This window comes from Triturus cristatus, chromosome 2_2, assembly GCF_964204655.1.
Source record: "Triturus cristatus chromosome 2_2, aTriCri1.1, whole genome shotgun sequence".
Classification (NCBI taxonomy): Eukaryota; Metazoa; Chordata; class Amphibia; order Caudata; family Salamandridae; genus Triturus; species Triturus cristatus.
The window spans coordinates 78,193,586-78,219,846 of record NC_140582.1 but is presented as its reverse complement, the minus strand read 5'-3'; the positions used below and the strand labels follow the sequence as shown (position 1 = coordinate 78,219,846).

At 47.9% G+C, this 26,261-nt stretch overlaps 1 protein-coding gene across 1 annotated transcript in view; it reads left to right on the top strand.

Moving 5' to 3' along the window:
* Positions 1–796: 796 nt before the first annotated feature.
* The window catches only part of MBOAT4 (membrane bound ghrelin O-acyltransferase MBOAT4), a 57,976-nt gene continuing 32,511 nt past the window's right edge, over positions 797–26,261 (top strand). The window contains exon 1 of the mRNA XM_085643043.1: positions 797–927. Coding sequence (XP_085499169.1) covers positions 797–927 — 131 coding nt within the window. The remainder of the gene's footprint in view (positions 928–26,261) is intronic.

Below are 26,261 nucleotides of genomic sequence, written 5' to 3'. Positions count from 1 at the left end.
AGTTAGATATATTATTATTAAATAAAGAATAGATTGAAGATTTTAAGACGATGCCCCTTGCTAATTGCTGTACCACTATAAGATAATGTGCCTATAAAAACATTCTATTTTGTCTTTAATCTATAAATTGCAAGGACTCAAAGTATTTCTTAGGAGCCACCGAATGCCGGAGATGCTAAATGCCAAGACTTCCTAGTCTTGATTCCACCTCATGCCTCTTTCTTCCACCAGCCTAACTTTCCTCTCTCTTTCTTTATTGAATTCCTGCAGATTCTTTTCATTCATGCTTTTTAACTTTGTCACAATTTCTTTCGCTTCCTCTTTCTCGCTCCCTGTTCTGCCTTTCATTCTCTTCCTCCGGACCGGTCCCCAGAAACGAGTGCCAGCGCGCACCACCTGCAAACACTGGCACAAATTAAGCTTTGATTCTACACTCATTTCTCCTCTCCATCAAAGCTTTAACGGATATTTTGTGAACCAAGCACAGACATTCCATAGTATCCCTCGCAGGTGGCACAAAGAAAATGACTGTGGAACTGGGCAGCAGGGGCCCCTGGCTATTTGTTTTGGGCTGAAGCATACCAGACACCTTTGTGCACCTAAAATGGTTTCCTTGGAGGCGATGGAATAAATGAGAAAATCACATAATGCGTCTTATCTCCTCCTGCCCCTACTGTGGCCACAGCCATCCAGCTTTGATATGGGTTCTGCTTTAAAGGCAGAGGACATGCATCAGAGCTCTGTTGTGTGAGAGAATCCTTTGTTGCAGGGTTGTTGTCTTCTCCTGCCTGCTGGGATGCTGCCACTGCTGGAGTGGAAGAGCCTCATCTCCATGCACCCTGTGGCAGTGTTTCAGCTTGCTGCGTTCCCGTTCGCTGCTTTGTACAGCAGCCTCTGCTCACTGGGATATCTGTCTCCCAGTGCCAGGTATGCTTCAGAGAACACCTTTCTTTCTGGCGATTTATGCCTGAAATCTGCAGTCGGTGCTTAATTTCTAAAAAAAATAATAATACAGCGGTTAAAGGTGGTTTAAGAGGCTGCCGCCGAATACAAAGGCTGCCTGGTCATGAGTCCCCTCATGCCTCTTCCCCCACCCTCCTCCCTCCCTCCACTTCCCTTCTCTCACTCTGCATGCTCTTCTTCATCTCAGTTTAATCCCTTTGTCACTGTTTACCTATCTTTCCACCCCTCCTCCCTTCTCTACCTTCCTTTTCCATGCTTCGGGTTATAGTCTGATGTTGAAAAACCAGTTCTGGTCCCCAAAACTGAGTGCTGGGGCCCACTACCTACACAATAATATCAACAAATGGTCGCCTAGCTTGTATGGCGAGGCCCAGATCAGCATTGTGGTCGTAGATCATCTCTGGAGCATAAGTCTGCCCAATGAAACATTATTGACCTTATCCAGCATGTCTATATTTGTGTTTCACTTTATGCGCTTATTCGACCCGTTGAATTGTTGAGGGTTTGGTCTGGGTTCTGTCTATGTTTTGCAAATGTGAAAGTTTAGTTATGAGATTTTTTAAGCTTTGGCATACTTTTGAAAAAAAGGGCTGGGCCGACTATCAAAAAGGGTAAATGGGAATTTATTCACAAACTCACCAGATTGTCAGGGTAAGTAGAAATGGATTTGAGTTAAGAATGGTAAAATACATACACACCTATATATACTTTCCATGATGCAGTAGTGGTAATGAATACAATATTTGTGTAAGTGGCCATATTTTGACTGTGATATATGGCTATAATAAAGAGTTCTGCTGGTAAGGCACTTGGCCCAGACGGTGTTCCTATATATGTTTTAAGAAAAAAACCAACATTCTGGGCCCCCTGACTTACAAATATGTTTCGTGCCGCAATTATAACTCAAATTCCAAACACCAGGAAGAAATCTACAATTGTTCCAATTTTAAAATGGGCGATAGTAGGCAACCAACACGTTACCACTCAATCTCCTTTTTAGATGCTTCTGTCAAGATTCTAGGGCTGGTGATCCTCCAAACATTGTAAGATTGGCGGAGGAAAGAGGTTTCTTTTCTGAAGTACAGTACGGCTTCCGTCCAGGCCTTGGTACATTCGAACAGTCCCTTAACTTGCTCTTGCTCATTGGAATGTACGTTAAAGCTAAGGAAGGTTCACTACACATGGCTTTCATGGACCTCTCCACTGCTTTGGATCTGGTGGATAGGAGCAAGTTATGGGACATGATGAGAGGGGCAGGGGTTGAAGCAACCTTAATAGTACTTCTTAAACACCTTCACTGGGACACCATCGCACAAGTTTGCTACGGCCAAGATATAGAATGCACCCCCCCCCTCCTTTAAGACCAACCGGCTGGTTAGGCAGGGCTGTATACTAGCCCCTTTTTTGTTTATTTTTTATATCAATTCTCTAGACCAATTGCTAATGGCCAGTAGGAAGGACTCTAAACTGGTGTGTGTACGCCCTGTGCCCGTTCTTGACGTGGATGAAGCAGTGCTTATGTCTCGCACTGATATCCCCCTGGCGCTCCGGGGGATATCAGCTCCACGACAAAGTGCTTCTTAGATCTGAGCAAAAATGCTATTATAGAGCGACTGGGGAGGCCAAGGGCCTGTACTATGCTGCTCGTATTGAACGGGCTAATAACAACGCTAAAGAGATCTTTGCCATAGTGCAGTCTTTCCTTGCCCCTAGTGCTCAGGTAGCTGTGGACCCCGCATCGGACACCTGGTGCAACACTCTGGCTTCTTTTTTTAAGGATAAGATTATCAGCATCCAGGAGACATTTCGGCCTCTGATGAAGTCGGCTAGCACTGAGCTGGTTCCCACCCTGCCTAAGATCTCTTCAATCTCCTGCTTCTCTGAGTTCTGTCCGATTGACTTACTCGACTCTCTTAAAATTCTTAGAGCCCTCAAGTCTGGCTCGCCGTACGATCCGTGCGCCGCCAGATTACTCTCTGATCTGGCAGATACCATCAACTCTGAGGTCAACTATTTGGTCAATCAATCACTTAGGGAAGCACTTGTACCCATGGCATGGAAACATGCTCTAATTCTGCCACTTCTCAAAAAACCCTCCCTTGATCCTCTGCTCCCAGAGAACTATCGACCCATTTCACTCTTGCCCAGTCTGGCCAAAGTTTGCGAGAAGGCAGTCACGTTCCAACTGACTAATTATGTTGAGACGGCTGGCGTTCTTCATCCTGCCCAGTCTGGATTCCGCGCCTCCTACAGCACCGAATCCGCCCTGTTGGAGGTTTCAGAGTCGATTCATGAGTGTCTGGACGCCGGCGGGAAAGCGGCACTTATATTGCTTGATCTCTCGGCGGCGTTCGACACAGTGCCCCACGCCATGCTCCTTGACCGCCTCTCGGACATTGGAGTGTCTGGGAATGCTTTGCTTTGGATCAGGTCCTTTTTGGAGGGAAGGCTGCAGCAGGTCTGGCTCCCTCCATGTGCTTTGGTTCCCCTGAGAGTTACCACGGGGGTCCGCAGGGGTCCTCACTTAGCCCTCTGCTTTTTAATATCTATGTGACTCCGCTGGTTTTCCTGGCGGAGTCCTTGGGGGCTAAAGTGATGGCCTACGCGGACGATACCCAACTGCTGTTCACTTGGAACAAAGAAGACGACTCGGTGGTCAAACCTCATCAGTGTCTGTCCTCGGTCTTTCAGTGGTTGGCCAATGCACAGCTGAAATGCAATGAGGCAAAGTCGGAAGTCCTGCTGTTCGGCTCTTTTTCCTCTGAGTTTAGAACTAGACTTTGGCCCTCGGGCTTTCCATGTCCCCCAGCGATCAATGGAGCCGTCAAAAACCTCGGCGTTTGGTTTGATGAAAACCTGAACTTTGCCTCGCATATAAAAAAACTTGCTGGCACATGCTTTGGGCTTCTGAGGAGTCTTAAGAAGTTTCTTCCTTTGCTCCCAGACAGGGTTCGAGAAACGGTGGTGCGTGCTCTGCTTCTCTCCCGTCTAGACTATGCTAACGCCCTCTTGGTAGGGAGCCCTGGACACCTTGTAAGGAAATTGCAGGTGGTCCAGAATTCGGCAGCTAGACTTCTGGGCGGCCTGTCCTCCCGGCAAAGTGCCCGGGCCCAACTGCGGGCACTTCATTGGCTTCCCGTCGAGTCACGTCTTAAATTTAAAATGTTGTCAATTGTACAACAGGCCCTTCATGGTCTGGGCCCTAAGTATCTGCAGGACAGATTCTCCTTCTATATTCCTAGGAGACAGTTGAGGTCATCCTCATTGCTGCTCATGCAGACCCCAAAATTTAAACGTGCTCGTTTGGGGGGCAACTCGTTCGCCCGTAGAGCCTGCCATGCCTGGAATGCTCTTCCCCTGTCTCTGAGGGCTATCTGTGACCCGTACCTGTTTAGAAAATCCCTAAAGACACTGCTGTTTTGATGGATATCGGTGGATGGCTGCCTTTTCTGTTGCTAGCGCCGGGAAACTTCCGAGTATCTGTGCGCTCAATAAATCAAAATAACATAACATAACATAATGGGTTACAGTGATTACTCGAATCCTTCACTTAATTTGTGGGGGAACTGAAATTAAAGTTTAACCATCAGTAATCGTATATCATCATTTGCGGGCCCAAGAATAAACTCTCACATAGATTTAATATTGGAGAGACCCCCATCACTAACACCACAAAATGTAACCATCTTTGAATTTTGATGGATTCCAATTTCAAGTGGGATAAGCTTTTGTCCCAGAGGGTTATTAAAACTGCAGGGGCAGTGGAAGCTGTTTTTAAATTTGCCAGGAAGCTCGGCCAAAAGTCTATTAAATAATTAATGTCATTATATAATGCCAAGTGCCTTTCCCTGAGCACATATGGAGCTGGTGTTTGGGGTTTTACAGACTTGGGGTGTCTGCAAACTATTGAAAATAAATTCCTGGTTAGGCTATTAGCAGTTCCAAAGAGCAACGCAAATTTTATAACCCATACTGAAGCAGGTCTGCATATATGAGTGACTCGATAAAAATTGCACTGCTTCTAATTTGGTTAAAGGTCTGGAGATCTTCCCGCGCTAAATTTTCATGACAGGTTCTTGTAGACTGCTTCAAACTAATATATAGTGACGCTATGTATTTCTTGGTAAACTTACATTAAAAGAAAATTTATAGAATTTGGCGTTCCTAATCTATTTTACTTCCCAAATGAAATTGACAACACCTCAAGGGCCATGGTAAAAACTCTCTTTTATAACCATAGACCACATAGTAGAATAACCAAGATTCAGGCGATGGACACAGTCCACCATAATATAGAGATTAAAACTACTGAAGGACTGAACCCTGTCTATTATGGATCCCTAATCCTGAACATAGATTTTATTTAATTCGTTTCAGATTGAGCACAATTCATTTCCTGGCTGCTTTTCCACAGCAGGGCACCTGGTTTTCTACTTTTCCCTACTGTCCCTGTGACAATTTTACTCAGAAATCCATTATTCATTTTATGTTTTTCTGTGGCTTTTATATCATACCCAGAGTTCAGATTTTACGCCCCATACTGCGTGCAAATAATTTAGATCCTGCAGATTAGGCCTTCGATTTTTACAGTATCTGGATTAAGAGCTCATATGTCATGCAGTCATCAATGATGTCCCGCAAGCATTGAGAATTATAAGAGATATGAATGTTTTGCCTTCACCAGCCTTTTAGTCTTGCTTTCCAGGCCTCCTTGGCTTAATGTTTATAATGTTTTCAAGCTAAGTGCTTATCTGATGCAATGACTTGCCATATATTAACTGTTTTGAACAAAAAATATATATATTGTTATGCTTTGTATAGCGTCAACTGTTGCACATATGTCTAGTATCTTAAGCATTTGTTGAAAATATTATGTATTTTAAAATCTGTTTACTTATTTTATGTCTGTCTTTTTATGGTTATATAGCAGAATAAAAGTATTTTGACTGACTGTGATGTAGTAACATCCAGTCCAGCTTTGATATTCAAAGTTTTTCCAGAAAGATCTCAAATTGTGAAATCGAGTTTGATGTTCTTATGATAACAACTCCCATATATATTTATATATTCACTAAAAAAACAAAGGTTACAGGGATGTTATAGTTATATTCAGATTTTCCAAACACAATGCCATAGAAATTCTGCAGTTGCAGTTACCTGAGCTAACTATAACTTACGCCCCCCTTCGCAATTCACTGCTTATGACCTCACATATTACATCACTCATGGCATGGTCAGTGACATCACTCATGACATCTTTAATGACATCACTGAATTCATCATCCAGAGGGTGTCAGTGTTTCGTATAAGTCTCTGACACTGAAAGATATATACTAGGCTACAGCATAAGTTAAATTACTATTATTTCTGTACTACTAATAAGTGTTAGTATTTCTAACATATATCAACTGAACTACAATCCTATTTTTTAAGTGGGTGTACTATTTATGAGCAAATTAGCCTGACACATGTCCCCTGCTGATGCATGTATATGGTAGTGCTTTGCAACAGTCTAAGCTGTTCATTGAGACTTCACTCCACAGTGATGGCTGAGTGTAGTTGTGTTTTACGACATACTGACCACTTTGCTTAGAACCCTCTCCTTTGTGATTAATGAGAGTAGTAGACGTTTGCAATAAATTCAGCTGTTCACTAAGAGCTCTCTCTAGGGTGATGGCTCAGTATAGTAGTGTTTTGCAACAAGTTGACCTCTCTGCTGACATTTATCTCCTGGATAAAGAATAATGGTCCTAGTGGTTTGTGACACAGGGCCCTGTCCGCCAGGACCTCTCTACTGGATGTGTGTTGTTGTGGTTTGTGTAAAACTGACGTCTTCACTGAAACCTCATTCCAGGTTGACGAATGGTGTTGCTGTGGTTTGCCATAGACTAGCCTGTACGGTTAGATGTCTTACTTTAATCATTAGTGTTTAAAGTAGTGGTTTAGAAGAGACAGGAGTATCTGCTGAGAACTCTCTCCTGGGTGATAAGTGAGTTTAGTAGTTGATAAGGTTGCAGTGAGCTCTCTGCTGTTTGTCTCTAACCTGTCTCTTTTTCGTATTTAAAAAAAAATATATATTTTTTATGAAGTATATTGAAGTTTACTTTGATGTATTATGTCATCAGTGATGTCATTTCAGACACCATCAGTGATGTCCCTAACCATGTAATGAGCACTGTAAAATGTGAGGTCATAAGCAGTGCATTGCGAGGGTTTATAGTTAGCCCAGGTAACTATAATTGCTGAATTTCTGTGGTTTTGCGTGTGTAAAATCTGAACCTAGCTATAACGTCCCCGTAACCTTTGTTTTTTCTTGTGAATTCCAAGGTTTTTTACAATTCTATTGCCTAACTCTAACAACCGGTAACCCTAATTTTTTTCAGTGAATTTTAATGTTTTTTTTAATGCTATTTCCTAACTACAACTTCCGTGTAACAATAGTTTTTTTAGTGAATGTCACAGTTTTTTAAAATATAAATTGCACTACAATTTGACCCATAAATTCAATTTCACAAGTTTATAAATACATTTTGTTCACACTATCATTCTTATGATATATTTTAAAACTAAAAATGTAAAAAAAATTAGGGTGAGGTAACCTATATAGTCATTCTATAAATGCAATGGACAAAGTCTTTTTCTTTTTAAATTCATTTTATGGATCCACTGATTTGTTCCCAACCAAAAGCACACATTCAGTTCTAAAACCACGCATTTAATACAAACATATGCTATTTCAATTTCTGTAAGTGTATCACTGCTTGTGTGTGAGTGTGTGGATGGCTGTGTGAATGACTGTGTGGGTGTGGGAGTTACTATGTGGATCTGTGAGTGGGTGTTCAAGTAACTGTATGGGTGTGTGAGTGGATTTGTGAGTGGTTGTGTAAGTGGGTGTGTGAGTTGTTTTTTGGGTATGTGAGTGGTGGTATGGGTATAATGTGTGTGTGGTTGTGTGGGTGTGTAAGTGCATATGTGAGTAGGCATGTGAGTGCATGTGAGAGTGGCTACATGGTTCTGTGAGTGGTTTTGTAGGTCTGTGAGTGGGTGTGTGAGTAGTTGTATTGGTGTGTGGGTGGTTGTGTATGTGGGTGCTTGAGTGGGTGTATGAGTGGTGTGTGGGTCTGTGAGTGGGTGTGTGAGTAGTTTTGTGGGTATGTGAATGGGTATGTGAGTAACTGTATGGGTGTGTGAGTGGTTGTGTGGGTGGATAAGTGGTTGTGTTAGTGGGTGTGTGTTTGTGTGGGTCTGTGGGTGGGTGTATGAGTGGTTTAGTGGATCTGTGAGTGGGTTTGTGGGAGTAACTGTATGGATGTGTGAGTGGATGTATCACTGCCAGTATGTGAGTGTGTGGATGGCTGTGTGAGTGAGTGTGGGAGTGGCCGTGTGGGTGTGAGTAGGTGTGTGAATAACTGTATGGCTGTGTGAGTGGATCTGTGAGTGGTTGTGTAAGTGGGTGCGTGAGAGTGTGGGTGACTGTGTGAGTGGCTGTGTGGGTCTGCATGTGGGTGTGTGAGTTGTTTTGTGGGTCTGTGAGTGGTTGTATGGGTGCATGAGTGCTTATGTGAGTAGTTGTGTGAGTGTGTGAGTGGCTGTGTGGGTCTGTGAGTGGGTGTATTGTGGGAATCAACAGAAATTGCCGTTAGCATGAGCTGAAGCCATTTTGGTTGTGGCATCCATTTTGTTAGCCATGTGATTCTTCCGTCTCACTGTTGCTTGCCTTTCTATTCTGCTTGAGTCATCAACTGTAGTTAACTCCTTCAGTACTGTGCCAGAGCACTGTGTAAGCTCAGAAAGGCCTGTAGCTGCTAGAATGCACCTGTTCAAGAATGTAACTGTCAGGTTATTTCAACTGATGTAAGCAGTTCTGTCTCCCCTCCCACTTTGCTGACTAAGTAATATTTGTCTGACCATGTTAGTCGATAGCTATTTCTGTGTCTGCCTGTACTGTCTATTTGAGTCTCCATGCTTACTGTGCAACAAACTGGGTATAAAAGGCCCATGGTTTCTGTATTCTTTGTACTACCTCCTACAGCACCTGCGGGTGTTGTATTGATGCAGTCCCACTCATGAGTGATTAATAAACTTGTTATTTTAAATTCCAGCTTCAGTGCCAATCTCTTCTTTGTTGGTTTAAGGACCAGTGAACAGATAAGTGTGATCCCCTGCACTGGTGAGTCCCTAAAAAGGCTCATTTTCACAGTATGAGTGGTTTTGTGGGTCTGTGAGTGGGTGTGTGAGACCCTGTAAGTGTGTGTTCAGTTCTGTTGGTGTGTAAGTGGGTGCGTGAGTAGGCATGTGAGTGCATGTGTGAGTGGCTATGTGGGTCTGTGAGTGGTTTTGTAGGTCTGTGAGTGGGTGTGTGAGTAGTTGTGTAATTTGGTGCTTGAGTGGGTGTATGAGTGGCTGTGTGGGGTTGTGAATGGGTGTGTGAGTGGTTTTGTGGGTTTGTGAATGGGTATGTGAGTGTCTGTATGGGTGTGTGAGTGGTTGTGTGGGTGGGTAAGGGGTTGTGTGTTTGGGTGTGTGTCTGTCAGTGGTTTTGTGGATCTGTGAGTGGGTTTGTGGGAGTAACTGTATGGCTGTGTGAGTGGATGTATCACTGCCGGTATGTGTGTGTGTGTGTGTGTGAATGGCTGTGTGAGTGGCTGTGTGGTTGTGGGAGTTACTTTGTGGGTCTGTGAGTGGTTGTGTGAGTAACTGCATTGGTATGTGAGAGTATGAGTGGTTGTGTGAGTGGCTGTGTGGATCTGTTAGTAGGTGAGCAAGTGTGTGTGAGTTGTTTTGTGGGTCTGTGAGTGGGTCTGTGAGGGACTCTAGTGTGTGTGAGTGTTTGTGTGGGTGTGTAAGTGGGTGTGTGAGTGGGCATGTGGGTGGTTAAGTGGGTGTGTGAGTGGGCATGTGAGTCCATGCATGAGAAACTGTGGGTCTGTGAGTGGGTGTGTGAGTGGTTTTGTAGGTCTGTGAGTGGGTGTTTGAGTGGTTGTTTGGCTGTGTGAGTGGTTGTGTGGGTGTGTACATGGGTGTGTGAGTGGGTGTGTTAGTGGCTGTGTGGGTCTGAGAGTGGGGTGTGAGCAGTTTTGTGGGTCTGTGAGTGGGTTTGTGGCTGAATGAGTGAGTGAGTGGGTGTATGAGTGGTTGTGTCAGTGGATGTGTGAGTGGCTGTTTGGTTGTGTGAGTGGTTTTGTGGGTCTGTAGGTGGGTGTGTGAGTGGTTGTGTGCGTGTGTAGTTAGGTGTGTGAGTCTGTGACTGAGTGTGTGAGTAGACATGTGGGTCTGTGAGTGGATGTATGTGTTTTTTGAATTGAGGTCTAGATCCGCAGGGGTGCTGCACAGGGTGTTATGCTAAGCGCCGCAGTGGATCCGCTGACCCTCATGTGCTAAAAGATAAATATTTTTGGAAAATTACTTGCCCATGACCCTTCATCAGTCCCATGGGGTCATGGTCCCTTTACCCTGACCTCTTCTATCACTTTTAAATGTTATTGTCTCCCCTAGGAACACAGTCCTGATGTACAAAATGGCAACTGCAACTTTCCTTTTGGTTGCGGCCAGCCAATCATGGCATTGCTGTTGGTGCGTGGTGCCGAGAATCTGCCTGGTGGATCCTTGGTGGCTCTGCCTGTCTAGATATACATACATCTCTTTACTTTAATAACTTGTAAAACTACTGAACATATTTACATCAAATTACAAAAAGCACTCTTTCTGGACCATTATCTAGCTTCCTGCCAAATTTGGTGTAATTCTGTTCAGCCGTTCGGCTGTAGTCATGTCTAAAATCCCTATGGGAAATTGCATGGGAAAATGTGTTTTGGGACCCCCCCTTTTTCTCTGCCCCCCTTGATAGATCACTCTGAAACTTACCGGACAGCAGCTGAACTGACTGACAAACTAGTTTTGAACATTTGGTGAATGTTATTAGCAAAAATGAAAAACATTTCCTATGGAAACTAGGTCCTAACTATAACTACCTACTGGTGAGAGAGAGAGAGACAGTGTGTGTGTGTGTATGTGTGTGTGTGCCAACTTTAGATTTTGGAGAAACATGTTGTGAGATTGGTTGCCTTGAAGTAGGTGTCTCGTGCCTGAAACTGCTCTTAGTAGTCATAGGGAGTTTGAATGAAAGGACTATTGCCTGAAAACACGAAGACCAGTAATATCAAAACACTCAGCTTTTTTCGTCAAATGGTGGAAATCTGCAGTGTTTAATTTGAACAGGTGTTTGCCGGAACAGACATCTGGCAGGGCTCAGTCCTGGGACTCATTTTAGTGCACTGATTGTGCAGCTGCCGGGTAGTTGGATAGAACCACTGCCGCTGAGAAGCATTACTAATGGTGAAAGACACACACATTTCAAGAATGGCACTGTTACCACAGCAAAACGGGAGTGTTGCTGGTAGCTTCTAGGGCCTCTCCCAAGCTCCAATGCACTTTAAGCATTGATCACTGGTTTGTTTACCATTAAGTGGTTTGATCCATAATGGACCGGGCCATCATTGTTCTTCCAGTACTCCTCCAGCTGAGCGGCTCACTGGTGTGAGGTTGGTTGCCTTGTCTGTCATTGGCATGGCCACATTCCGATGTATGTTTGGAATAACAGATAAAACAATTATGAACTCTTAATTTGATGCATGGTAGGCAAGGAACCTAGCCAGTCATTGTTTTTAATTAATTCCATAATTTTTATTTTGAATATTAGACTATAAACATGAGAGTCCAAAGCAAAAAAGCAATAAACAAGCAGACATGGAATGACTCAGTCCATTCCTGCAGACATGTGAAACACTGCTAATCTGAATGAAATTACAAAATGTATTATGTGTCTGTGCATTTGTGCAGTTTTGCACAACCCTAGCTGGCATGCAATGGAGCACTGTATGTAGCAGTAAGTCGAGCAATGGGGTAAGGCTCTGTGAAAAGTTGCCCTTACCATGGGCTGTGGGACTGTGAAAGGGAGTTCTTACAATGGGCTGTGGAACTGTGAAAAGATGCTCTTACCATGGGCTGTGGGACTATGAAAAGATGCTCTTACTATGGGCTGTGGGACTGTGAAAAGATCTTCTAACCATGGACTGTGGGACTGTGAAAAGATACTCTAACCATGGACTGCGGGACTGTGAAAAGATACTCTTACCATGGGCTGTGGGACTGTGAAAAGATGCTCTTACTATGTGCTGTGGGACTGTGTGTCTGTGCATTTGTGCAGTTTTGCACAACCTTAGCTGGCATGCAATGGAGCACTGTATGTAGCAGTAAGTCGAGCAATGGGGTAAGGCTCTGTGAAAAGTTGCCCTTACCATGGGCTGTGGGACTGTGAAAGGATGTTCTTACAATGGGCTGTGGGACTGTGAAAAGATGCTCTTACCATGGGCTGTGGGACTGTGAAAAGATGCTCTTACTATGGGCTGTGGGACTGTGAAAAGATGTTCTAACCATGGACTGTGGGAGTGTGAAAAGATACTCTTACCATGGGCTGTGGGACTGTGAAAAGATGTTCTTACCATGGGCTGTGGGACTGTGAAAAGATGCTCTTACCATGGGCTGTGGGACAGTGGAAAAATGCTCTTACTATGGGCTGTGGGACTGTGAAAAGATGTTCTTACAATGGACTGTGGGACTGTGAAAAGATACTCTTACCATGGGCTGTGGGACTGTGAAAAGATGCTCTTACCATGGGCTGTGGGACTGTGAAAAGATGTTCTTACTATGGGCTGTGAAAATATACTCTTACTATGGGCTGTGGGACTGTGAAAAGATGCTCTTACCATGGGCTGTGGGACTGTGAAAAGATGCTCTTACCATGGGTTGTGGGACTGTGAAAAGATGCTCTTACCATGGGCTGTGGGACTGTGAAAGGATGCTCTTACCACGGGCTGTGGGACTGTGAAAAGATACCCTTACCACGGGCTGTGGAACTGTGAAAAGATACTCTTACCACAGGCTGTGGGACTGTGAAAAGATACTCTTACTATGGACTGTGGGACTGTGAAAAGATACTCTTACCATGGGCTGTGGGACTGTGAAAAGATGCTCTTACTATGGGCTGTGGGACTGTGAAAAGATGCTCTTACTATGGGCTGTGGGACTGTGAAAAGATGTTCTTACCATGGGCTGTGGGGCTGTGAAAAGATGCTCTTACTATGGGCTGTGGGACTGTGAAAAGATGTTCTACCACGGGCTGTGGGACTGTGAAAAGATGCTCTTACCACGGACTGTGGGACTGTGAAAAGATACTCTTACTATGGGCTGTGGGACTGTGAAAAGATACTCTTACCATGGGCTGTGGGACTGTGAAAAGATACTCTTACCATGGGCTGTGGGGCTGTGAAAAGATGCTCTTACTATGGGCTGTGGGACTGTGAAAAGATGTTCTTACCATGGGCTGTGGGGCTGTGAAAAGATACTCTTACTACAGGCTGTGGGACTGTGAAAAGATGTTCTTACCATGGGATGTGGGGCTGTGAAAAGATACTCTTACTACGGGCTGTGGGACTGTGAAAAGATGTTCTTACCATGGGCTGTGGGGCTGTGAAAAGATGTTCTTACCATGGGCTGTGGGGCTGTGAAAAGATGCTCTTACTACGGGCTGTGGGACTGTGAAAAGATGTTCTTACCATGGGCTGTGGGGCTGTGAAAAGATGCTCTTACTATGGGCTGTGGGACTGTGAAAAGATGTTCTACCACGGGCTGTGGGACTGTGTAAAGATGCTCTTACCACGGACTGTGGGACTGTGAAAAGATACTCTTACTATGGGCTGTGGGACTGTGAAAAGATACTCTTACCATGGGCTGTGGGGCTGTGAAAAGATGCTCTTACTATGGGCTGTGGGACTGTGAAAAGATGTTCTTACCATGGGCTGTGGGGCTGTGAAAAGATACTCTTACTACAGGCTGTGGGACTGTGAAAAGATGTTCTTACCATGGGATGTGGGGCTGTGAAAAGATACTCTTACTACGGGCTGTGGGACTGTGAAAAGATGTTCTTACCATGGGCTGTGGGGCTGTGAAAAGATGCTCTTACCATGGGCTGTGGGTCTGTGGAGAGTTGCTCTTGCCATTACTGTGGGAGTGTGGAGATTTGGTCTTACTATGTATGGCCCCGGAGCCGCAAAGTCCCTGTTCTTGTACCTGTAACATCTTCCATAAGGGGTGCTATGTCGGCACTGTGCGCAGACAGAGGCAACCGAAAGGGAATTGTATATGCAGGGGTGAGGTTATAACATTATTAGGGGGTATATTTGAGCTACGGTCATTGCAGAATACCAGCTGAGTTATTTTGCTTGGTATTTAGTTGTTTTTGTAGTGTTGAATATGACATCTTTACGGTGCTTGCTGTAAAGGGCCAGGCGTAAATACAGATCTAAATGACATTTCCGGTCTCCCGGCCCAGCAGTGAGGGTTGCACGTTTGGAGTTGAGAGCTCTAAGTTTCTTACAGCAGACTGTGCCCCGAACATCTGATCCAGAGGGTTTGGCCCTGAACTACAGATTCTGAACTGACTGCAAAGAAAGCCTTGCCTTCCAGCCGAAGAGGGTGCAGGGAGTGCTCCCACCGCAGCAGGCTGACATCCATTTCCATCATGGGCAAAGGGTCTGTCTGCAAAATCGCTACCAATCAGCTGCGTAGTGGTGGCAGGGCCACAGGGGCAGCTGCCTCGGGCGCAAAAGTCTTAGGGGCGCACAATTTTAACATTTTCTTGAAATCTAATAGATGTGTTTAGGGCTAAGAGTCCCAATACTGGACTGGTGGAAGGAACTCAGGAAGTGCTAATGGTCTGCCCTGGGTGCTGGCAACCCACCCTACGCTGCTGCTACCAAGGTTAATTAACACATTGCAAAATTATCCATATTCCCATCTTCCTATTTTTTAAGACCCTGTAATACACTCTAACATCTTACCTTTGAGGAGGTGGCCTGCCACCAGTGGCCTTTAATAAATTCACCCAGAGCTGAAACGATGGTGGGTTGGGGATATCCAACTTAAAGGTCTACTATAGGGCTGCTCCCCATTAATGATTGGATACTTGGGAACACTATCTGGGTTGAGTTGATTCGCATTGAAAAGCAGGGAACACTCTCACATTTGTGCAGTAATAGGGTATCAGAGTCCTTGCCGCCAGTTTCGAGAATTCCTGTTGAGTGTTGGTTTAAAGCTCTTAGGTGGACAACATGGATGAAGAAACTGACTAAACTGACGCAATTGTGGGCGGGCACCTTGATGCCTACAGTGAATGGCTTGGAAGGTTTTGTATCATGAGATATCTACTTTGGGGGAAGTATGGGTATCTACACATTTTAGATCATATACTGAACTCTGTGCGTAATTTGAGCTACACAAGTCACAATTCTTTCAATTTTTGCACTTGCGTCATGCTTTAAAGTAGCAAAAAATGAATGAATACTATTCCGGGCATTAACCCAATAACTGCTAAATTAATCTTGGAACATATGGAAGCAAAGTGTATCTCAAGGTTTTACTGAGCACTGGTGGTCAACACACCTGATATCCTCACAATATTGAGTAGATGGACTGCTGACCTGGAGGATGACGACAGTACAGAGGCCAACATGGAAGCTAGGATGCTTGCAATTTTTGGTAGAAATGTTCCACAGTCAATTCAAATTCTTCCTTCGAGTGTACTCTACCCTTGTGAGATTGTACAAAATGAGAAGGTCTTCCAATGCCATTTGTACTAGATGTCTAACAATAAGGGGGACTTGTTTCTATATGATCTGGGACCGCCCTAAAATTCAAACATTCTGGTCCAGGGTCCATTTAACACTGCAAGAAGTGACTGGCTTACCGATATCTATGAACCCCAAATGTACTATCCTGGGTTTAACAAATTACTGGGATGGTTCAGTGGGAGATAAACTGTTGTTGCATACTGGCTATATAGTGGCTAAAAGAGATTTTGTCAGGCACTGGAGGACAAGTAATGCTCCTACGGTCTGAGTGGCTTAACGACATGGATTATAGTGCACTGGCAGAAGAATACATATATAGGAACTGGGGCTGGTTTTGTAAACATAAGAGAATGTGGGGTAAATCATGAATATGGACTGGATCATTTCCAAGATGTTTTACTCCCAAATCGTACATGAACAGACTGCAGGGGGATGACCTGACTGTGTGCTTTGTATGTTATGACTGCTGCTCGGTGATATAGCACCAGCAGGAGGCAACACTCCCCACCCCCCACAATAGCATGCATATTCTACGCATAAATAAAACACACCACACAAATTTTGTTTGGGTAAACAACTGCTGCAGGTTTATTACATACACCGTTATGTAATATGGTGGGTTATCTTACGGGCGATCCAAGGGCAGGCAACCATCTGGGCCGCCTGCCAGCCTGATGAGCCAAGCAGCACCGGGGCAAACCCTATCTGTGCTGCCCCTTTGGTGATCCTCTTCCCGGATCACGGTCCCTTATTACTTACGCCCTTTTCAAGGCGGAGCGTAGCAAGGCAAGCCCCCGGGGCGCCAACACGGTTTTCCAGGAACCTCCCCTGAGGCTCCTGGGCTCTGGCACCCCCTATGGTTCCGCGCAGAGGTACCATTCGGTACCCATTTGCTTCCAGATCGCCCTGTAACTCCGCCACAGCTCTAGAGGCGGCCACCGTCGCCGCCAGATCCCCCCACCAAAATAGCTATAGTCTTGCCCGCTAACTCTCCTGTCTAGAGCCTCCTGCAAATCTAGATGAAAGGGAACATCCCTACTGGTTATAGATACCCCATCTATATCCCAATAGCCCTAGACGTTAGCTTGGGTCAGTTAGTGTCTGAGGAAACCAAAACGCCCTATATGCCTGTGAAGTTGTGCCAAGCACCTCACGCCGCAAAGTTCCACTGCGTCACATGACTCGGCCCCGTTCCAATCAGGCCGGGACAGTTTCAGACACACTGGCTCACGATGCCCCACCTATTTGCTGATCACACTGGCTGCCGCCCTTCTAGCACCGTGTGTGTCTGGACACATGTGACTCCCATCTCTGGGACAGCAGCTCACTTGTTAGAAGACCGTTCCTACCCCCGCTTGCCAACTTAGGCTATTAGGGCGAGAAGGATTAGATTTAACCTTGGCACCATCCCTTTACTTGCTAAATCAATGCGCACAGGGATGTCCCTAACAGGCGTATGAACACTGAGCACGGCTGCACCCCAGCACTTGCCCTGCATCCCATATCCTTTATGGGAATTTTGACCGCTCAGCTCCCTCTGGTGAAGCCCCCTAGGCATACCCGCTTAGAGAATCTGTCGGATTCGATACAGGGCGCACTGTCTGTAATCTAGTGCCTAACATTTGATGTGGGGGATGCCACACACCGCCTAGGTCATGGGAACCTAAAGGAGCACACCATTTTACCCTGGGCGTACCTCAAAATGGGACTGGCTCCACCAAGCTGAAACGCCAGAGACACACATCTTAAACCTCTTTACTGGCTTATGCCACTTGGTACCCTTCTGGTTGCAGCTTTGTGTATTTGTAAAGCGTGCATGCCCCTGGGGCACGATGTCGCTGACTAGCGAGTGTATGTGATACTTATCTATCGCTAACTGCCCTTACTTGGATTGACGGGTTGCTGGATGCTACCCAAGGACTGAAGACTAATGCTCCAACCCAGTTCGACCCCAGAACTTGGGGACAACCCCAGTAATGACCATGCCTTTCATGGTACATCTACCCCAGCGCTTGACTATCAATGTGTTAGGCACCCCAGTCCCAAAATATGCCCCTTCTGTTGTTTGGTTCTAGCCCGCAGAAGGATAACCCAGGGGGGGCAGACAAGTCTGTGGAACCAGAGGGAAAATTATGTGCAAATACCTGCCCTACCTTGAATTTTGGGACGCCAAAAAGTCGAAAATACCCTGTCGCCCTCTGGCACTAACGCAGTGTTTACCAAACTTTTCCGCGCCACAGCACACTTGTTAGCTGACAACTACCACCACCTGCCTGCTGCCCTGGTTAAAGCGCGGGTGAGTATGTCTGAACTGAAGCTACCTGATAACGGCCCTTGGCTGCAGGGGAATGCCCACCCCATGAACATGGTACCCGATTCTATAAAGTGCCCGCAGGTGTTCCCCATGAAGGCCCTCATAGCCAATTGCACAATGCAGTCATTATTTTGTAAGTGCCTCTCTCTGCGTTGAAATTTCCTGAGTAAGTGTACAATTATAATTATCCACCATTGGGCAGGAAACCGGTGACAAAGGCAGACTGTTAATTTGTGGCTTCTGACATTGCCACTGTGTAACTACTACAAAACCACAGTACACCTACAACACGCCAGTACCATTGGCTTTAACAATGCTTGTTAGTTGCATGAAGTAACTGAAGTCACAATTCCGGCTTCGCTGCGTAGCATATTGAACATGCCTCCATTCAGAACTGGTGGGACTGTCACCTTAACGTGTTGAACAAGCATGAATTGTCTCCCTACGATGAGTAGTGAGCTTACCCGCATTTGGGACCATTCCGCTAATCAACTTCCGCAACAGCCAGACAGGTCACCTGCCTGTGAGCCAGGTACCGAAAGCGGGAGCCCTATGGAAACGGAAAAGCGGCGCACAATCCCCGCGTTGGAGACAAAATTGGCCTCATTGTACTGCAAAAGGGGCTCTTGCGGAGACAAAATAACTATTCTTAGCAAAACAGAGCCTGTCCGAATCTATTGCCTAAATAGGGACAAAAGATGAACCATGATATTATCACTGACCAAGTCTGTGATGTCCTCTTCGCTACCTCTGGCATATTTCTCATAATTCACCATATATGACTGACACAGCACTCCCAGCCTGTGCTTTGTGTGATCTTGGCCCACTTTGGTGTGACCAGAGCCCCGTGAAGTCTGCATCATGCATGAACTGGCCCGAGGGCCACTTCCCCAAATTTCGGCCACAAACCAGTAACCCCCATGATATCGCAATCCTGACATACACCCGGGGGGGCAAACAGGCGACTCTTTTAAAGGTGAAAGAATGTGCAAATTCCATCCTTGCCACCCGGGCATAATACTACGTTAGAACACCACCTTGATATAATATCAACAAACGGACAGCCGGACACAGCCGTGCCACATCCAAGAAGAGCCCGCTACGGTGCAAAGCCCCCTGAGGGGAGAAGTACAGTTCCTGCCTACTTCAAAACCAACAAAACTAAAGAGAAGGTGGACCTCACTGGAGTGCCCCACCTTGACCCCACTGACATGCACGAGCGCTAGTATAGGGCAGGGAAACAATGACCAGCTGGGTGGACACTCGCTACACTGATTGGGTCGATTGCCCAGTCAAAACTGATATTGAAACAATTGAAACCTACATGGTCCATGATTAACTCGGGCGCCATGAGACGGTCTTGAACAAGGACCAGTGGACAGCGAGTCACCCGATAGTCAGTTAAGTATTGATGGATTTGAGACAAAGGCACCATCCAAAACGGAAACAAAGTTGGCGAGAATAGTTCTATGGAGAAAAGCATTGAAAGAATCGCTCCTCAAAGTAAAGGACATAACTACCCGCTTAGGTCTACCTTGCTGGGAAGGATGGAGCGATGCCTGTTATCGGAATTGGTGAATGAAGACATTATTCATTCATGTACAGCCAAATTGTGAGAGACTGCCCCCCAGTAGTCGTCCCGCTTAATGGCACCCTGGCAGTACAAATTGGTTTAGAGCACCAATAATTAACCCCAAACTGATATACTGATTTGCCCCACCCAGGGCATCCTGTCCGGTAACCACCAAGGCAGACGTACCGCAATGCCAACTGAAGGCTGAGTAAAACAAATTTTCTGACCTTGGGCTGATCGCGGCGACACATACATAGTGACGCCCAGTGTTGCGCAAAACTAGAATCTGCATACGCGCGCGCTACATAACGCAAGGCAATTCTGTGGAACACCTGACAATTGTGCCACTATAAGCCAGGACTCCTGTCAGGCGGCTACTCCCTTTAGCGCCACACCATGCTCCTGCCGTGCTGCCAATCATATTAACACCACAACTACTAACCTGGGTACTCGTGCAAACGTGAAAATCCCGCCTATTTCAAGCCCTCAAAACTAAAAGGATGGCTTGGGCAGCTGGCAACAGTGATTTTAATGCCAATTGCATTAATCTATGCCTATAGGGTCATCTCTACAATAGACAGACATCGCCAACTCGTGGCAGACTGTCCCAAGCGCCAGAGACCAATTAGGTCACGTGCAGCGCACCAGTACCCACTTGGTCAAATTACACAGTGTTAGCTTTAGTCACGTACCCTAAACCTGTGTCTCCTCGAGGAGTTTATACTCGCAAAGTTGAAGTCATGAGACAATTAACACCTTTAGGGGTACCAGAGCATGTTGTAAATGATCCCTTAATAGCCTTATTGAATGATTTAAGCCTATGATGCATATGGATGCTTTGACCACCTTTTGAATTGTCCACATTTCTGAATGGTCCCTTGATTATCTGTTAGCCACCCACCAGTTAGCCAACTATGTGGGCTTGCAAGGAACATAGTCCCTTATCAAATTGGTGCCAACCAAGAACTAGTTTCTTTTTATTCTTCTCAACCCGTGGGAGCAAAACTAATAAACGGTCGCACTACTGACCCTCAGCTTTGGCCATGAGGGTTGGCGTCAAGGTAAATGGGTCTGTTTCACAGTGTAACATTCAAAAGACTATGAGACCCCGGTCCCTTGCTGTGTGTAACACCCACTTAAACAATCTTCCTCCTGACTTGGTTTCATGCAGGCACTTGGGTGCACCTACTCGAGCCCCTTGTTGCCCTTTCGCTGGTAATCCTCTGCGTGGTCGAAAGTAAAGCAAGCCACGGAGGAACTGGCAAGGGGAGTGGGCATAACAGGACGATGTTTTACAAGAACTCATCCCTCCGTATAACATCGCAACCCCAAAATGCGCGGAAGTCTTTAAGATTCACGTACTGCATGCAGACCTAGACATAACGGGAGCTTTCAAAATTGCACTACTATAGACACTGGCACATTGTTTATAACAGACATACACCTATGGATGGTTATCGTCACCCAGCTCCAAGGTACCCATTTCCGACCTGGAGGATGAACGGCTGCGTGGCCCGGCGGGGATCCAACCCTGCACAAGGCCTGGGATGCACACTTGCAAGTGTTCCTGCTCCACGGAGCACCCCCCTCTTCATGGATGCTGTGGACGCCGCCATACGCCCGAATCAGACATCTTGCCGGCAGCACATGCGGTGAGTGTCCGGTACAGTGCAGCACAAAGCAGAGGTGATTAACTTCACAACAACAAATATTGGCTTCCGGTCATGTTACACCTTTATGACAATGAGCAGCCCTATTCACCAGTTACTAAGGGATACCTGCAATGTGCAAATTCTCCCAGGCTCACCGCGGAAACACTGACACTGCTCATTCACCAGACAGCGAGGGACCGGTATATAGACCAAGCAGCATATATTGAAGCACTTTACATGGGCAACGGTTGCTGGTAGGCAGCACTGCTGCTCATTGCCCGCGAGCAGAAGCGCTTCCCGTCGCCATCGCAAGGACACCGCACTGCACCCTCTACCGGGCCCGTGGACAACCTGGCTGCGGGGCCTAAGCCCCTGGCAGCGGCACCAGGAGGATAGATCAACCGGCAACAGGCCCTGAGATCGCCCTGCAAAACACTGATGCTGCCTGCAGGCACGCGAGCGTGACTATGCCGCCGGCCCGGAGCCCATTGATCCACGTTTGCCTAACAATGGGGGTTACATGCTGGGGTATGACAGAGGCACAGTAATTTATGCTGCGTGGTGTGTCTCCCCGATTCCACCGACATAGGCACTGCGACAATGCACCAATTGCCGAGGCGCAAGGCTGCCCTCCCAAAACCGTGCGATGACTAAAGGGCTGATTTGGGGAGAAGGTCAGGGCACCAGTCAGAGGTCCACGCGGGTGGACGGCGTCCCCCAACTTCTCTCACAGGGTGGACGCCGTCCACCCTGCCAAGAAGTTGGGCCCCACCAAAAAAGGTGCTGAGTTTGTCCCAGTGCAGCCCCCAAACACCAGGCACATACAGCAGCGCCCGCACGTTGTTGTCTGCCCTCGATCACAACAACACGCAGGCGGGGACGGTGCTCTCCTATTTCCGACTCCTGCTGGCCCTCAAAGGCGGAGTCTCAGGGATCATCAGGCCTCCCCCCATTGGAGTCTCCCGGCTGGCAGCAGCCAGGAGCCCCACACCCGATGCAAATGCAGCAGAGGGGAAACAAAGGCTCGCACCTTGCCAGCACTTCACACATACCCAAGAGAGGCAGCCCTTCACTTTGTTCTGGCTGTATAGGAGACATGCATGCCTCTAAGGACGTCAGATGTGTTGATCCTTCCCAGCATTTGAACAAAACAAATTGCGTCCATATACACTACTACCCCTGAGGAGGCACCGTAACAACCCAAATATCACTATTTCTCCTATGGCCATAGGAAGCCCAACGCTGACAAAAGGCACATTGTTCCATATGCAGCGCACAAAAGTGTAAATTTTCTGCCAGAATCTGGAGGGTCTGCAAGTATGCCGCGAGTTAGAAGACTCGGGTGTTTCGGGTCACCGGAAACAATCAAACAAATGGGGGGGCTGTGTGGGGAAGACCGTGGCATAGCTTATTTGATGAACTAAGAATGGAGACATCCTGCGAATCAGCACCCAGCACGTGGTTTGAGCATGGACTGCAGCAGGTGACGGGCACCTGGCGTTAAGGAGGTGCCAGGATGTAACCCGCATTCCAGATGCCTCCCTCGTCTGACCCCTGACCCCGATGCACTGCTCTCTTCCTTACACCTTCAGGCATGAATAATGCATTACCGAGCCAGGCAGCAGCAACACCACCCCTTCCGCGCTCTTAGACATCGACTCCCGCAGCTCTCTGAAGAGTTCCTATCGATTCTGTTACTGACTCTATCCTTTCAACTGGAGGCATTATTCGCACATCACATCCGTTCTGCCGACAGTTCATGCAGGGACTGCAATTTATGTCTATTTACATTATTTTTCTATATTCTGCAGGGCTTCCAGCGATGATCTGTGGAGAGTTTATGTGCCGCTGACCGCGGCCCCCGCAGGGGGCCACTCGGCGGTCGGTGCCTTAGTGGCCCCGGGGCCCCGGTCACCCCTCCCCACTCCCTCCCTTCGGGGGGGGGGCAGGGACACAGACTGGTGCCCCCTTCCGTGTCAGGGCCGGAAGTGACGCGCAATGCGCGTCACTTCCGGGCCCAGGTGTGAGGGGGAGGCTATTTAGCCTTCCCCCACCCTCACTGGCGACCTCTTTTGTTACCCACTTACAACTGTTTCTTGTGTTTCTTTGGGTAACCTAATTTGGGGGAGGGGGGAAAGCGGGGTGCCCCTGGGGGTACTATGTGCTGTGCACCCACAATAAACTAACTCACACAGAACCAGACAGAGAGCGGGCAGGGAGCCTGGGCTGAGAGCAAGGTGGGGGGGCGGAGACTGTGACGGCAGTGAAAGGAAAGATGAGAGGCGTGAGCGAGGGCAGAGAGGTAGGGTGTTCGAGAGCACCCTGGAGCAGTGTAAGGCCTTCTGCCAGACCACGGCATCCTTGTCTTCTACGCAACTGAAAATATTCCCCCGGGCGCCCTACGGGCTTGTGCACCCACCCCATTACTAGCGGTGTATTGTGGCTCAGTGACCTGAACCCGCTGGGGCCTGTGTCTCTGGGGCGTGACCAGGGTTTGGGGCACAGCCCAGCTGGGTCGCAGCGGCAGGCCTGACATCGGGTAAGCAGGCATTCGGTGCCCCCCACCCCCACGACCCTCCCCAGTCTCCACACCCTAATCGCGACGTGCCCCACCAACAATCAGCCTCCCTCAGACACGAGGGAGCAGCCAGGGGTTCCGTCTAATGCCCAGGGAAAGTTCCAGGGATACCTTGGATAAAAAATGACCCCTACCGGGACAATATATTGCCCCGGAACCCCCCGCGTTGGGAAGCCTGGATTGGGGGTGGGAGGAAGTCATGGAACCCGGGTTGGTGAATGGCCGACCCCCGGAGCCCCCTACCCCGGCCCTGAAACACGGCGCTGCTCATTTGCGCCCGATCCTAGGGTGGCAGCTGAAATGTGGCGGGTCAGGGGTAATGTCTGTAGAAGAGACATGGGGACAACGACTCTCAGGAGTGAGAGCCTGAGGGGGTGGGGGCAGCAGGCCAACTCATCGCAAATTGGAGTGAATCCAGACAAGGACTCCGACCCCGTGCACAGGAGGTGCAACCCGCGATTTCCCACCGACCAGACGGCGTGTCCAGGGCACAAAAGAGGAAGGACAGAGGGTGGGGGAGGCCTATATACCCCCGTTCTTCGCGCCCCGGAAGTGATGCGCCCTGCGGGCCGCAGCCCCTGGCTGCCCGAGTAGGGGGACTCCTCCCCGAGGGGTCCCCTTACTTAGAAGAAGGGGGGTGGGCTGGTGCCTTGCTGGCACTAGAGGCCCGCCCTTCTAGGGCACCCTGCGGGCGCCAGGGAAGCCGCAAAGTCTGTAGCAATGTTGATTGCATATATGCTATTGCTGTGTGCTATCAGGTCCACGCTGTACATGTTGTTTGATGTATGTATAAAAACAATACAAAAGAAGTTTTAAAATAAAAATTAAATATCACGGAATGGACAACGCAGTTCAGTAACCAACTAAGTTGACAATGCAAATTAGAAATACCATAAAGGGACCTGCAGAGCTGTGCAAAGCTGCCAGCCTTCTGAAAACCACAAACAGTGTGCTTGTCTCTCATGCTTCCTCATTCATCACACTGCTAAGCGCTGCGTCCCATAACACGATAACTGCACCTTGGTAGTCCTCAAACATGACATGGAAACACTTCCCACACAGGCAGGATCAAAACAAAGACAAAACCCCTCTAACCACACACCCTACGTGGTGCAGAGTGCTACCCATTTAGGCAAGTGCTTCAGCATCCCACATAAGGATAGTAAGAGCTAGATAAATGTTGCAATACAATACAATACAAGAGGGACTAGGTAAGACGGAATACACACTAGCGGACGGGCAGACCTGTGCAGAGGCCCGCCTAGAGAGAAGTGTGGGGTTCCCTCAGTGTCCTGCCCACGGGTGGCAGTGTGCGACCTGCTGGATATATTCACGCTTGTTCTTTTCGCCGCCTGCATACAATTCTCTCACCGTGGCTGGCCCTGGTGGATGGTAGGGGGCTGCGTTAGGCGCACTGAGCCTGATCGAGCCTTTCCCCCTGAACTGGAGCCTGACTGCGCCCTCGGCATGGGGGCGGACTGTGGGCTGAAAAGGGGCCTGTGAGTCCTGGTGGCACAACGTGCGAGCGGACCTTCGGCTGGCTTGGGCCGAGATACGTGGGCCCAGTGGGTACCGGCGGCCTTTGGCCTGGACTTATATTTGTGCGATTTATCCAGCTGTGTGAGGCCGCATTTGTGGGAGCGGGACTCTGACTGGCTTCGCCTCGGGGTGCTTGCTGCGGCGGAGGAGAGCCCCACGGAACTGTGCCACGATGGGGTGGGCCTTGGAGGGCCCCGGGGTTGGTACCCGGGGCCTGTTGTGTGCCCCCCCCCCCCGGGCTTGTGTTGCTGGTGCAGCTGAGAGGCAATGGAGGATAGCTGTGAAACCCCAGGCGACGGTGAGGTGATATTTGCTGAGCGGTGAGAGCTTGGTTCCCGGCACAGGGGGACCTCCAAGAAAGCCGCGGACAAAGAGGGGCTCCTCTTTTCCCCCTCTCTCACTTCCCCCCCTCTCCACCTCCTTGCTGGGGTGTGGTGACTTGAGCCACGGCCACCAGATAGGAGGGGCTCTGTTACAGTGAAGTGGGGCCCACACGTGGACGCGACGCTGTACCCTACAGAGACCTGGGTTTGCCTGTCCTGGGTTCCTACCTACTGTCCTTGCCGTGACTGGCTCAGAAGCGGCCGGGTTGGGAAGTACTTTGGACTGCGTTGGGGCGTCAGTGACCTTGTGGGGCAGAAATGGGTAAACCCAGAGTGAAATTACCAGAGTCCGCCCCGGAGCAGGGGGAGGACCAACGGAGAACTACTCGGAGTACCCCTGAGACGCAGGGCCCGGAGGACCCCTTACAACAGCAGCTAGCTAAGATTCTGGTGGCAATATCGGATACAAAGAAGACACTGCATCAAGATATAAGTACAGTGTCGGTGGGATTGGGACTCCTACGTGCTGAACACCAGAAGTTCAGTGACCTAGTAAAAGTGGTGCAGTCATCCCTTGAGGAACTATCCCCGGCCCACCAGGCGACGCTTAAACAAATGGCAGACTTAACTGA